We start from the raw sequence: 14493 nt of genomic DNA, 5'->3' as shown, positions 1-14493 counted from the left end.
TTGAAATATGTCAGGCTCTGGTGGCTCATGCGTATAATCCTAGCTACTCAGTACGCTAAGATCTGAGGCTCACAGTTCAAAGCCAGCTACGGCACGAAAGTTTATGAGGCTCTTATCTCCAATTAACCACCAGAAAACCAGAAATAGAGCTATGGCTCAAAGTGGTAGAGAACTAGCCTTGAGCAAAAGAGCTCAAGGACAGAGCCCATGCCCTGAGTTCAAGCACCATAGGCAATAAAAAAAATGAAATATAGCTTAAACTGGAAATGGGATTGTTGTAGAACAACAATAGAAAAGGGAATAGGGAACAAATGCAATCATAATACTCTGTGTACATATGTGAAACCAGAAGTGGAAATGTGTATGCTTGGAGGGGAAGGGGAGAACGATGGTGGGTGACTCTAATCAAGATACACTGGATATGGAAATGAACATATTAAACTATAACTCTCTTGTGCAACTATTTGGTGATTTAGCAAGAAAGAAGAGCAATTTTCCTACCTATTTTTCCTTAGTAATGGGAAGGAGCAGGTTTGGGAGACTCTGAGTTCCATCTTTTTAGGAAAGCTCAGAGTCATCACCCACCCACTACAGCCCTCCGGTGTGAGGAATCATACAAAAGATGTCAGATGAGGAAGAGAACTAAAACATGAAGAAAACGGCGGGCCCCTTACCGCATCCCTCTTCATCCGCATTGTCATGACAGTCATCATCTCCATCACACACCCAGCTCTGATGAATGCACTGGCCACTGGGACAAGTGAACTGATGGCCACCGCAGGTCTCATATGCTGGAAGAGAACAACAGAGCAATCCGAGACATCACCACTGGGGAAATTCCAAGCACTCGCTCACCGCCTACCACAAGCACCCAGCAGATGTCTGAATCCATCACTCTTTCAGCCTCTGGACAAAGTGAAAAAAGAAGGAAGAAAGAGAGAAAGGAGCTGGGCACTAGCTGCTCATACCTGGATTCTTAGATACTTAGGAGGCTAAGAGCTAAGGAATTAAGTTTCAAAGCCAGGCTGGACAGAAAAGGGCGTGAGACTTATATCTCTAATTAAACACACACACACACACACACACACACACACACACACACACACACACACACATGAAAAAGTCAGAAGTGGAGCCATTGCTTAAGTGGTAGAGCTCTAGCCTTGAGTGCGGGAGGATGGGAGGGAGGCTCAGAGACAGTGCCTAGGTCCTGAGTTCAAACCCCAGGACTGGCCAAAAAAAAATTGCTAGAAATCCATTCTTCAAATATGGGAAATGTAAAAGCATTATAATAAATACTCCCTGTGCCCTGTAGCTGAAGAAATGACAGCAAACTGTGCAGCAGCAACACTTTAGCTCTGTGCAGATCCTTAGTGCGCACAGAGGCTTAGGCCCCACAGTACTGACAAAACTAAAGCCATAGCACTGCCTGGTCTTTTGTTTGTTTTTATGCCAGTGTTGTATATCGAACTCAGGACCTTGTGCTTTCACTTGGCTTTTTTATTCGAGGGTAGCACTCTACCACTTGAGCCACACCCCTCCACTGCTGGCTTTTTGGTGGCTAGAAATAAGAACCACACAGACTTTCCTACCATAGCTGGGTTCAAACTGGTGTCCTCAGATCTCAGCCACCTGATTACAGGGGTGAGCCACCACCACTCAGCCGTAGGTAATGTTTCAGTTCCATCTGACATCAAATTTAGTGACTCAGTTGTGGGGGGAGGGGAGTGGTATATTAGTAAGAAAAAAGAACAGCAACTACAAAATCCCTAACATGAGCCGGAAAAAGGAAATCACTTTACCACAATTATGTTCATCAGTGCCGTCATCACAGTCAAGGTCATGATCGCACATATATGCTCGAGGGATACATTCGCCATTGCCACACTCAAATTCACTGTGTGTGCACATCCCAGCTGGAACGCAGTCACAAAGGAAAAGAAACATTTTACTTCCTGTAAAGCCATTTAATCTCGTTCTCCCTCAAGTTTGTGAAGTGACTCTTGTTCAGTGATGGTTTCCTGATAAATGTTTAACCAACAAATTTTCCAGGAACCAAAAGACCATGATGTGTAGGGATTACCAAGCTCCATGGTGTAAATATTCATCTGTAGCTGATTTCAAATTCCTAACATGATTTCACTGAACTTTCACTGAATGTGGATTTTGGAAGAGATGCATATACAATGAGCCCACCTTCTTTGTAGATTTATTACATGTGATACCATATAGTACCAAGAGTAGTCACACAATGATAATATTAAAAATCAAAAAAAAAATCTCTTGTCTGGAAATGTGGCTTCATGTGCTTAGCATGCATGAAGTCCTGGGTTCAATTTCTCAGTGCCACATAAACAGAAAAGGCCAGAAGTAGAGCTGTTATTCAGGTGGTAGAGCACTGGCCCTGAGCAAAAGAAGCACAGGGACAGTGTTCAGTCCCTGAGTTCAAGCCCCAGGACTGGCAAAAAGGAAAACACCAAACATATCTCTAAAACTGAAATTTTTAATTTCCACACATAATACACAGCTTAGTGTCTATGGAGAAGCTTCTAGCCCACCCCTCTCTGCCATCAGTAATATATAATCATTGTGGGATTTTCTCAGTATTTCCTTGCCTCGCACAAAAAAACCTAATGCTGCTTAAAAAAAAAAAATCCTGGTAAAAAGGTAATGTACAAAATAGCACTATCATTTCACAGGGAGAAAGTCAACCCTGATGTAACATGTTCCTTTAGTCTCCATGACAAACACTGGGGTTGGCTGTGATTTACTAAAGAGATATTATATTTTCTTTCCTTTAACTAGTTAGGAATACAATGACTTATATTCTGATTTGTTGCATATCATATTTTTTTACATTAGTGGATCTTAATAAATGAATTGGAAAGCTTTTTTTAATAAGGATAAATTTAAGTGAGAAAGTGAAACTTTTAGGCTTCTTGAGTGGAAGTTGGATGGCATTGTGAGGGAAACATGAATCAAGCATCTATAACAGTACTGAACAGCTTTTTCTCAGCCATAACCCCTCGGAACCACATGCCCATGGTATCAAAGGTGTTTATCACTGGCTCTTTCCAGTCAGTCAAAGGCAGCATTGACAATCACTTCCCGGCCCGTGAACTTGACTTACTGCAGTTGGCTTCATCAGAGAAGTCCCTGCAATCAACTTTGTGATCACACTTCTGACTCGTGTTATAGCAGGCTCCATTGGCACAAGTAAGCTGATCACATGTTGGATAATCTGTTTTGAGAAAGAATGGAAAAAGAAAACAAACCTTAAATGAAGACATTCTCCCAACATGTTGCCCTTGACAAAGAAGGTAAGAACCCCTAGACCAAGATGTAGCTCCAAAACACAGTGCTAAACATTATAAAGGTAAAGTAAAAGCAGGGGAAGGTCTTCAGAATATGCTGGATATTTTTGGCCAAGAGAACGAAGGAAGTCGAAAAACAAAAACTTTCCAGAGCAGATTTCCTAGAGGCCATCTTCTGGGAGCTTCTTCTTCTAAAGACTCCACTCAAATCAATTTGTTTGGTTTTTTTAATTTGTTTTTCCCTGTTGTTTGTTTTAAGAATAGCAAACTTGAGTGATGCCAGTGGCTCACGTCTATTATCCCAGAGATCTGAGAATTGTGGTTCAAAGTGAGCCTAGCCAGGAAGTCTGTGAGATTCTTACCTCCAGTTAACCACCAAAAAGCTACAACTGTGGTTTAAGTGGTAGAGTAGCAGCTTTGGGCTGCTACTAAATAGCTAAATAACTGATTAAAATATTGCACCTTTCTGAACTTTATTTTGTAATAATTCAAAAGGAGCTAGTACTCAGTATCATTGCTAGCACAGTGAGGCTCTGCTTTGCAAAAGCTCCTTCATACTTGTCACTCCACTGCTTATTAATTCTACCTTGAAGAGATGCAAAAAAAAAAAAAAAAGGTGAGGCCCCTCAATTCCCCACCTGCACATAGCTCCTGGAGTCCATATGTTAACTGGTCTTTCAAGAACAGGAGCAAGCAGAAAGAAAAACAAATCTTAGAAAAAATCTTAGAAAATGCAGCTCTCTGTCATAGATAAGCTGTCAGGAGGAAAATGCATGTGGGATAAAATTGTGACTATCACAAAAGTGGTTGTTCTAGCTAGGAAATATCTGGGTAAGTTATGGGATATGCTGGACAGAGTTCTTGTATTCTTCGTCAATAAATCTGCATCCACTGACTCAGTTAAAAGTTTACTGATAGGGCCAGGAGTTTGGCCTAGTGGTAGAAGACCCAGCTTCAATTCCTTGGTACCACAAACATATATATATATATATATATAATATATATATATATATATAATATATATAAAGCTGGAAGTGGTACTGTGGCTCAAGTTGCAGAGCATTAGCCTTGAGAAAACCCAAGGACAGTACTCAGGCCCTGAATACAAGCCCCAGGAATAGCAAAAAAAAAAAAATAGTTTACTGATAATTCATTTCTTTAATCCTAGCTACTCAGAAGGCTGAGATCTGAGGATCACAGTTCAAAGCCAGCCCAGGCACAAAAGTCCATGAGACTTATCTCCAATTAACCACCAGAAAACCAGAAGTGGTGCTGTGGCTCAAAGTGGTAAAATGCTACGCATGAGCTGAATAGCTCAGGGACAGCACCGAGGCCCAGAGTTCAAGCCCCATGACCAATAAAAAAAAAAGTGGGGCGTGGGGGAGAGGTATGAGTGAGAATGTTGAAAGGGTAACATTAATCAAGATGCATTTTATTCATAAACTGCCCTGTTAAATAACAACTCCTTTGTACACCTAATTAAAGGGCATGGACACACACACACACACACACACACACACACACACACACACACAAATGGGGGTAAAAAAAATAAAAGCAAACACCCAAGACCAGCTTGATGTCATCAGGAAGGGAAGGCATTATATGGTTGCACTGGACTTCTTGTCTCTATCCACAATGATAATGATTCTCAATCAGAAGAGGACCCCACCCCAGAGGTGTACAGCCATAGGAAACACTATACTGACATTTTTACTAAATGCTGAAACTATATGGAAATCAGATGGTTCCCCCCACCTTGAAGATCCACACAGAGGAATCAATCCCAATTTCCAGCTCTAAGAAAAGGAAGAAATGAATAGCCCCACTTTGCTGAAGCCATTAAGGAGTTTCAATGTAATGCAGGGGTCTGGGCAAGAAGGGGAGTCATTATCCTATGAGCTTCCCATTGGGAGAAAGCTAAAATAATCTCATTTGGGGGCTTAGTTGCTCAGCAGACCTGGGTCTAACTATGTAACTGGATAGACCAAATCCATCCAGTGAGGCAATGTCTTACAGAATTGTAAGACAGAAAATGATACATGAGGATGCAAAGGAGACTCTTCCAAGAGAAAGACTGACAAGCACCTGTTAACTGAGGCGGCAACCTTTCATGTTTATCTGTCACAAGATGTGAGACATCAACATTCCTAGCTTCTCCTTAATAACTCCTGGTTCTAGACTTGTTTCTTCCTGCCAACTAGAGAGGTGCTCCCAAATATTCAAAGATTGGTGGTGGAAGATTTGTAAAATGTAATCTCTGCTAATTTGTTTTAGTAGTAAGTTTCGCACAATAGTTCTGTTTATATAATCAGGGAAGAAGTCAAGAATGTAGTTTGAGGTCCTGGTAAACCAATGGGAATGGAAATCATTTACAGATAAATAAGATACTAATACAGTACACTATTCTTTATTATCTTGCCATAAATACTATAAGTACATTCTATTCTCCAAGTGATAAAATGGATAAAAGAACATGAAAAGAAGGCAAACTCAGTATAAAAAGAAAGCATCCTAATCATAGATTAAGAAATGTAAGCCCAAGATTGCATAGAAAAAAAAGTTATTGATAGCCAAGAACAGCCCAGATACCAGGAGCTTTACAAAGTCCAAGAGTCATCTTCAATCAGTGTGTCTTAATCTGGCTATCAGAATGGTTTATCCATTCAATGTCATGATTTCCCAGAAAGCGTTTGGCTTCTAGCCCTTAGTTAACACTAGTCCCCAGTGCTAAGAACACAGTCATTATTATCAATAATATATTGAAAGGTATGTGTCACATCATGTCATAATCAGTAGAAACCTTGGGCTCTCCTAGCAGAGATTTGCAATAGAGCAAAACCTTGATACATAAGGCCATATGGTATGATGCTAATTGAAAGGACCTCTAGGATATAGAAACAAAAGCCATATAATGAATGATCATTGTCCTTAAGGTACTATGTTATCTCTCATCTCTTTTGCTGTCCCTTGGTTATCTCATATTGTTACAGTATCTCACTTTGTTATCTGATATATTGGATATATTTGTATTTGGTTATTTGAAATTGGATAGGGAAGGGGGAAAACAAGATGGGGGGTGGGAGAGGGTAATGGGGACCAAGACATGTGAAAGGGTATCAATGTATGTGAATTAATGCACCTCCTGTCTGGCAAATATCATGTAACCCTTTTATTAATTACAATAAAAAATATCAAAAAAAAACAAAATGTTCAATGTGCATGAACATCTTCCATCTTTATAACTCTCATGAGGCAGACACCATGGTTATTTCTTTATACAGTTGTAGAGCCTGAGGTACCAACAAGTTTTTAAAAAATGGAAAAAAAAAAAAGGAGAGGAGGGAGCCTACATGGCTTTGAACCAAAGAGACAGAACTCAAATTGAAAGCAATCCGGCTCTATATCTCATTCCTAATCACCCTAACAATTCATAAGACCCTCTGAAGACTTCAAGGTAATGAAAGGAGGAAGGAAGAAGCAGAAAATTATCAAAGGAAGAGTGGCATTAAATGAAATCATACTCCTTGGCACTTTGGGAGCCTAGAGCGGTGAGTTCAATTCCAGAAAAAGGCAACTCTAGATTTCTGAACCATATGGTCCATTCCACAAAAGATGTCAGTCTGATACAATTTAGGAAGACTCAAAAAACCTCTGCTAGGAATCCCACCTTTCAAAAGAGGCACCAAGACAAACAAGAGTCAATAAAATAAGCCATAAAGTAGCAGACTGTCACTCCCAGCCCAGCCCACCCCGACCCCCTACCCCACAACAACCTTGGGAAACCAGCATCCAAGGAGCATAGTGATGTACACAAGAGAACAATAAAGGAGTGTTCTTGTATCCTTCTAAATACCATTTGAAATTACCTTCAATAAAAAGAAATACGTGATGAGGTTTATAAAATGAAAATATATAATCAGCATCTTGCAAAGAGAAAGAAAACATAATCATCCCATAGGCCGGCAGAATTGAACTAAGGTCAAGTTTGTTCCGAGCCACTTTCAGAAAGCCATATAACCAAAAGGGAAACACAATGTGTTATCTAGCCCTCCTTATGATGTCTTATCTACCCCTTTGTATGAGCTGGGTCTTAAGCCCCAAATTCCTATCTTAACTTTATCTTCAGAGACTGGAATTTTTACTTTTTATTTTTAGTTTTTGCTAGTCCTGGGGCTTGAACTCTGTCCTTGAACTTCTCAACGCTAGCGCTCTACCACTTGAGCCACAGCCACAGCACCACTGCCAGCTTTTTCTGTGTATATAGTACCAAGAATCAAATCCAGGGCTTTGTGCATGGTAGGCGAGCACTCTACCACTAGACCATGCACCCAGCTTGGGACTGAATCTTTGATGGAATGGAACCTAAAACATTGCTTCCGAGATCTTGGATTTAGAATCCCTCCTTCATCACATGTACAGAGCTACAACCAATAACTATGAAGTAGATTGAGACCAGTGTAGTTCCAAATTAAAGCAACAATCAAAAAAAAATTAAAACTTAAACACCCAATATAAATTTTCTGACTCAGAGATAACCAAGAAACAAGATGGAAAGTGAGGCATCAAATGCACCAAAGAATAGTGCAAAGAAATCACATGGCTCCTTATAGAGCAATAAACGTTTATAAAGCACATCAAATTTAATGGCACTGGTTAGATGCAAAAGGTGTTATGGAGCTTCATTCAGGAATGGCACAAATACCTCAATCCCAGTGATCTGTCTGAGTCATTGAGAAAGAATGAGGAGGCAAGTCTTGCAAAAGAGACTGGAAAACCAGCTGCACTCCCTCTTTCCAATAATTAGAAATAGTGTGACAAGACTCTTTGCTGGAAACTTGCACATAATTTAAATACTTTTCAACTAAACATTGCCAAGAATCACACAGTCACAGTGTTGCCTTCCTCTCAATTAATACTGTATTCTGGTCAATGTTTGCTGCTCAGATCCAACTTTCTAGACAATCGATAAGAAATGAGTAAAGAGATAAGCCAAAACTGTGGATGATGATATATACATACCTATAATCCAGCACTCAAGAGATTGATGTGACTACATCAGCTGTTAGTCTAGAAAGTTCATCAAAATATTTTATATATGTATATATGTATGTATGTATCATGACACCACTTCATGTAATTTATGCTGATAAAAATTTGCCTTAGCTGAGCACGGTGGCTCACGCCTGTAATCCTAGCTACTCAGGAGGCTGAGATCTGAGGATCAAAGTTCAAAGCCAGCCTAGGCACTAAAAAGTCTGTGAGACTCTTATCTCCAATTAATCACCAGAAAACCGGAAGTGGCACTATGGCTCAAGGAGTAGGGTAGTAGCCTTGAGCTAAAGAGCTCAAGGACAACACCCAGGTCAGGAGATTAGGCTTTGGCCTTGAGCTGAAGAGCTCAAGAACAGCCACAAGCCCAGAGTTCAAGTCTCACAACTGATCATAAAAAAAAAAAAAATGCCTTTATAAAAGAGTTTGATTTGGGTGCTGGTGGCTCATGCCTGAAATCCTAGATTCTAGCAGATCTCAAGAGGCTGAGACCTGGTTCAATGCCAGGCCTGACAGGAAAAATCCTTGAGGCTCTTATCTCCAGTTAGCCACCAGAAAATAGTGTTGTAGGTTAAAGCAGTATAGCACTAGCTTTGAGCAAAAAGAGCCCAGGGAACAGTCCATGCCCAGAATTCAAACCCCACAACCAAATAATAAAAAATAAAAAGGAGTTGGAGTCCAGTCTGTACTGCATAATGAGTTTAATTCAGCTTAAGCTCTATGGCAAAACCCTGCCCCAAGAAAGGAAAAGGGACTGGGAGCGTGGTAGCGTGCTTGCCTAGCATGCACAAAGCCCTGGGTTCAATTCCTCAGTACTACATACACAGAATAAGCTGAAGCAGTGCTGTGGCTCAAGTGGTAGAGCATTAGCCTTGAGCAAAACCAAAGGACAATGCCCAGGCAAAAGAAAGAAGAAGAAGAGGAAGGAGAAGGAGGAGGAGAAGGAGAAGGAGAAGGAGAAAAGAAAGGAAGAAAGAGGGCTGGGAGTTTGGTGGTAGAATGCTTGCCTACCATGCACAAAGACCAAAGTTCAATTCCTCGGTACCACATACATAGAAAAAAAAAGACAGAAGTAGTGCTGTGGCTCAAGTGGTAGAGCTCTAGCTTTGAGGAAGCCCAAGGACAGTGCTCAGGCCCTGAGCCCAAGCCCCCCCAAAAAAGGGAGAGAGAGAGAGGGGGGGGGCAGGGAGGGAAGGATAGAGGAAGGGAGGAGGGAGAAGGGAGGGAGGGTGGGAGGGAGGGAAAGTAGAAAAAAATTACAAATGAAATCGAATTTCCTACAGACTTAAAATCATACCAAAAAAATTTACTTTATACAAGTGTGTGAGGTTCTAGGGATAAAGATACATAATTCATGGAATAAACTTTCTGCACTCATGGAACTTTTATCTTCTGCTAAGGGAGATAGATGGAATAGGAGGGGCTAAAAATAAATATTGCATGAGAGAAAAATGTTACTGTAATAAATGAGCATAAAATGATGAACAGCAATAGAATGGGAGTTAGCTCTCCAATATGTGCTATTTAAACAAACGCCGTTAGGTATAGAAAAATGGCCGTCATTGGTGACATTGACAAGAATGTTGACAGGAAGCTGGTGAAAATAAAGGACTGTTGCCAGAAAGAAAAGATAAATTCTGACATGGTAGTACACACCTGTAATCCCAGCTACTCCAGAGGCTGAAATAGGAAGATCACAAATTCAAATTCAGCCTGAGAAGTTCAGTGAGACCCCATCCTCCTCAGATAAAAAAAAAAAAAAAACAATACAAGGAGTGTAGGGGTGGGAAGGGAGAGTTGTTAAGTACAATTTTATGTAACTGTACTATGAATGAGGACAGAAATAGGGCAGGAGCTGAGAGTGATGTTCTAAACTTTTGAAAGACAGATGCTGTTTATACAGTTGCTTATATGATAAATACTAAACCGATTTTCTTCGTCTCTCGTGCCGGGTTTCGGAGCTCTGGATGCAAGCTCAGCTGTGGGAGTGCTTGCTACTTGCAAGTGGGCTTACTGGATCAAGGCTGTGTGGGCAGCGTGAGTGCGGCGTTGAGTTTGAAAAGTAATGTGTGTATTGTTATAGTATCTCACTTTGTTATCTGATATATTGAATTTATTTGTATTTGGATATTTGAAATTTGATAGGGAAGGGGGGAAAACCAAGACGGGTGGGGGGTGTGGGGGGGGAGGGAAATGGGTACCAAGACATGTGAAAGGGTATCAATGTATGTGAATTAATGCACCTTCTATCTGGCAAATATCATGTAACCCTTTTACTAATTACAATAAAAAAATGCAAAAAAAAAAAAAAGTAATGTGTGTTCTCCACAAGTCCCCCACAGTGTACACAGTGACTTCAGCCACCTTCTGTACTCCCTCCAACTGTGCTCCCATTTGGGGTTGCCACAGTTAGGTATAGAAAGGAAAATGTTTAAATTCTAAAGAACAGAAAGTCAGTAGAAATGAAACTTCAGGGACAAAGCAGCCCCAGTAGCAGGCAGACCAAATACCTCTGATTACCAGCAAGAAAGCCTCCATTGTGACAGGATTTTACCCTTTCTCTGGCATTCTGGGGGTAACAAAGGCATGTGGCAAAGCATTGGCAAGGCAAGGATAATTAGCGATCATTTTGCCCACCCCAAAACCATTCTCATCCCCACTCAATCAAACATCATCTTTTTACTTCACTGAAAAAAGAAAGAAAGAAAGAAAGAAAGAAAGAAAGAAAGAAAGAAAGAAAGAAAGAAAGAAAGAAAGAAGAAGACTGGACTATTTTTGAGAAACTGAAAGTCACTTGGCTCTATTAATTGAATGGCCCATAATTGCTGCATTGTTCCGATGTTTATCTTAGACTCTGCATGACTGGATTTCCCTTGATGCTAAATCCCATTAGAAGTAAAATGGCCTGCCCTTTCGAATCTCTGTTCCTTTAAATAAATTTAAAAAGCAAAAATCAACTTAGTTGACAAGATGTTTACAGATGTTTCTGACAACCAGATTAACAAATGAAATAATGCAGGAGGGGAAAATGAGCTTATTCTTGTTGCACAGCTTTTAATGTGTGTATGTATATATATACATATATGTATATATTCATTCAGAAATATTTCTCAAGCTGTAGAACAGCCAAAAGTTCTTTAAGTACGAAAATAAAGCAGGCAAAAGGCCCAAACATAATAAGAATCGCTTGACTGATTTATTCTTAATCTCTTTAGGCTTTTTTTTTCTTTTCAAAAAGATCTCCATAAATTGACAAACTGGCCTCTAGACCCAGCCTCCCAAAAGCTGGGATTACAGGAGTGTAAGCCACCACACCTAGTCCCCAAATTTATTTCAAAGATAATCTTTTTCTTGGGACCTTAATACTTTGACCTTCCCTACTATCTCACCCATTCATTCTCCTACCTCCTCGGTCCCCACCTCCCCAAGTGAACTCACACACCATTCTTTGTTCTGGAAAGGAATTCCTGGAATTGACACAAGGTGCTCTGTCTTGGAGCTCAATATTCTGATTTTAGAAGCTTGAAAGAGTAAGGACTGTAAACCTAGGAGTCTGGTCTGACAGGCAACACTACAAATTACAGAGTCAAGCTTCATAATCCTTTCAAATACTGAGGAGCAGAGGGAAGGCTTTCTCTGGAGCTTCTCCAACATTTGTTACTATCTCTACTTAGTTTCTAGGTATATAGTGTATTAATTTTCATTTCTGCTGCAAATTTCTAAGAGATGGAGAATCAAAAGTTATATTCACAGCTGATTCTAAAGTCATCCATGCATAATGATTATTCCCATATATCATAACTGTAGAAACAACTCAAAGTGTCAGGATTTCTGGTCAAGTCTCACTTAACCCTTGGTAATCAAAGATTATCTTTGAAATAAATTTGCAGCTGAGTGTAGTGGCTCACATCTGTAACCCCAGCACTTTGAGGCAACTAATGTCAGCTGCTATGTCTAAAGAGTCAGTTAAATAGCTAAGTAGCACTCTGACAAAACAAATCTCAACAACAACCATCCATGGCCACTAACAGTAGAGAGGGATGGCTAGGCAGAGTGCACATCCTGATGGAAGTATAAACCCTCATATACAAAGTTGCACTGCTGTTATGAACACCCCTCAATGAAAGGCCAAGCATCTAGGCATCCTCTAAATTGCTCTCACTCTCAGCAGGAGCAGGAGAGGGACTTTACTCTTAGGACTGCTATTGATGTTTAAAGACATTTGGATTGTCTGAGCTAAGATGCATTATTGACTTCTGGTGCATAAACGGATATGTACAAGACAAAGGTGAAAACCCCTGCTTTAGATCTGATTTCTAGGAAACACAAAGGCGAAGAACATGTTAAAGAACATCAGAAATGCCACAAGCAAAACCCTGACTGTGAGAAAATACAAAACCAGTGACCTGGCTGAGTGCTGGTAGCTCACACCTGTAAGCTTAGCTACTTAAAAGCTGTGATCTGAGGATCTTGGTTTGAAGCCAGACCAGGCAGACAAATCCAAGGCTTTCTTATCTCTAATTAACCAGGGAAAAAAAAGCTAAAAGTGAAAATTCATCAAGTGGTAAAGTGCCAGCCTTAAGCAAAAAGGCCAAGCAAAAGCTTAAGGCCCCTGAGTTCAAGCTCCAGTACCATCACCACCACCACCACCCCAAAATCCTCAAATGTTCTTGGGGCTTTTTCCACCAAATAAATTGCAAGGAGTAAAGAACTGAACTGGAAGAAAGAACAAAATCTACAAACTAAAAGTCTTGAGATGTATTTACCAATTCCAACATAAAGATTTTATGTAACTTTTGAATGAAATAATCAGGTTGTCAACACAACAGCAAGACAACTGGGAAATTTTTTGAAGCTCGTTAGATTTTTAACAAAACGAATAGCAGATAGCTGGAACAGGTCTGGACTGAGAGGAGTGCCGGCTAAGCAGATGAGAATGAATGAATGGAGAGATGAATGGAGTGAGAATTCAGTTGTAATATGCAATGTAGACATATGAAAATAGAACTGGGATCTTGAAGAGACAAATGGAGATGGAATAAGTGAGAAGATGGGGGAGAATGATGGAGGAGGTAACTGATCGAGATGTGTGCTACACCTAAATAGATAGGTTAAATTAGAATCTCTTTGTACAACTATTTGAAATGATAATAAACCTTTACAAATACATGTTTTTATAACCTCAGGGCAGGAGATGAGTTGTCAGATACACTGAATATAATATTTGGGAATATTTACTTTAAAAGCAAATATAACTGTGCACCCAATGTTTTGTATATGTGCACATGGGAGGGGGTGTTGAGACTCCATCTCTTGCTTAGCATTTTCCACTCCAGGCTAGTGCTCTACAACCTAAGCCACACCTTTACTTCCTGCTTTTTGCTAGTTAGTTGGAGATGTCTCATGGAGTTTTCTTCTGTCTAGGATAGCTTTCAACCACAATCTTGATCTTAGCTTCCTGCGTAGCTACAATTACAGGTGTGAGCTACCAGCTACCATCTTGTCCTTCCCCTCCCCCCACCAGGACTAGGACTTGAACTCAGGGTCCACTGTTTTCTGCTCATACCTGAGCCATGCCTCCAGCCCTAACCTTACATTCTCATTTGATAAATCTAACTATTATGAGGGACAAGTTTTCTAAATAAATAAATGACCAATCAGCAACATTTATGAACAAACCAATAAATGACACCAAAAAATCTGATTGGATATCTAATTCTTTTAACCAACAGAAATTTATTTTATGTATAACAGTGTAGTTATGTGTTGTCCTTACGTTCTAGAGAAAAATATTAAAATACAGATAAACTTATATGATTTTGAGAATTACTTCAAAATAATGGAGAGAAATAGATGGATTTAGATAAATGAGATTATAAAAACCAACTGCTTTTATATAGGTTAAAAACCTTCCATAATAAAAGGCTTTAGCAGTAATTTTTAAAGCAATAAAGCACTTAAGTAACCTTTAGGGAAAAAAATGCTTTTTTTTTTAAGGATTTTTTTTTTTGCCAGTCCTGGGCTATGAACTCAGGGCCTGAGAACTGTCCTTGGGCTTTCTCAAGGCTAGAGCTCTACCAGTTGAGTCACAGTACCACTTTCGGCTTTTTTCTATGTATGTGGTACC

At 39.9% G+C, this 14493-nt stretch overlaps 1 protein-coding gene across 1 annotated transcript in view; it reads right to left on the bottom strand.

The window, feature by feature from the left end:
* Lrp2 (LDL receptor related protein 2) overlaps positions 1-14493 on the bottom strand; it is a 176277-nt gene that overhangs the window by 123893 nt on the left and 37891 nt on the right. Inside the window, exons 5-7 of the mRNA XM_090342693.1 lie at positions 3131-3241; positions 1803-1916; positions 675-791 (exon numbers count right to left, since the gene is read on the bottom strand). Of these exons, the coding sequence (XP_090198819.1) occupies positions 675-791; positions 1803-1916; positions 3131-3241 (342 nt within the window). The remainder of the gene's footprint in view (positions 1-674; positions 792-1802; positions 1917-3130; positions 3242-14493) is intronic.

This window comes from Megascapheus bottae, chromosome 12, assembly GCF_031878675.1.
Source record: "Megascapheus bottae isolate mThoBot1 chromosome 12, mThoBot2.hap1, whole genome shotgun sequence".
NCBI classification, from domain to species: Eukaryota; Metazoa; Chordata; class Mammalia; order Rodentia; family Geomyidae; genus Megascapheus; species Megascapheus bottae.
The sequence above is the reverse complement of the archived record's forward strand: the minus strand, read 5'-3'. Positions and strand labels throughout refer to the sequence as shown.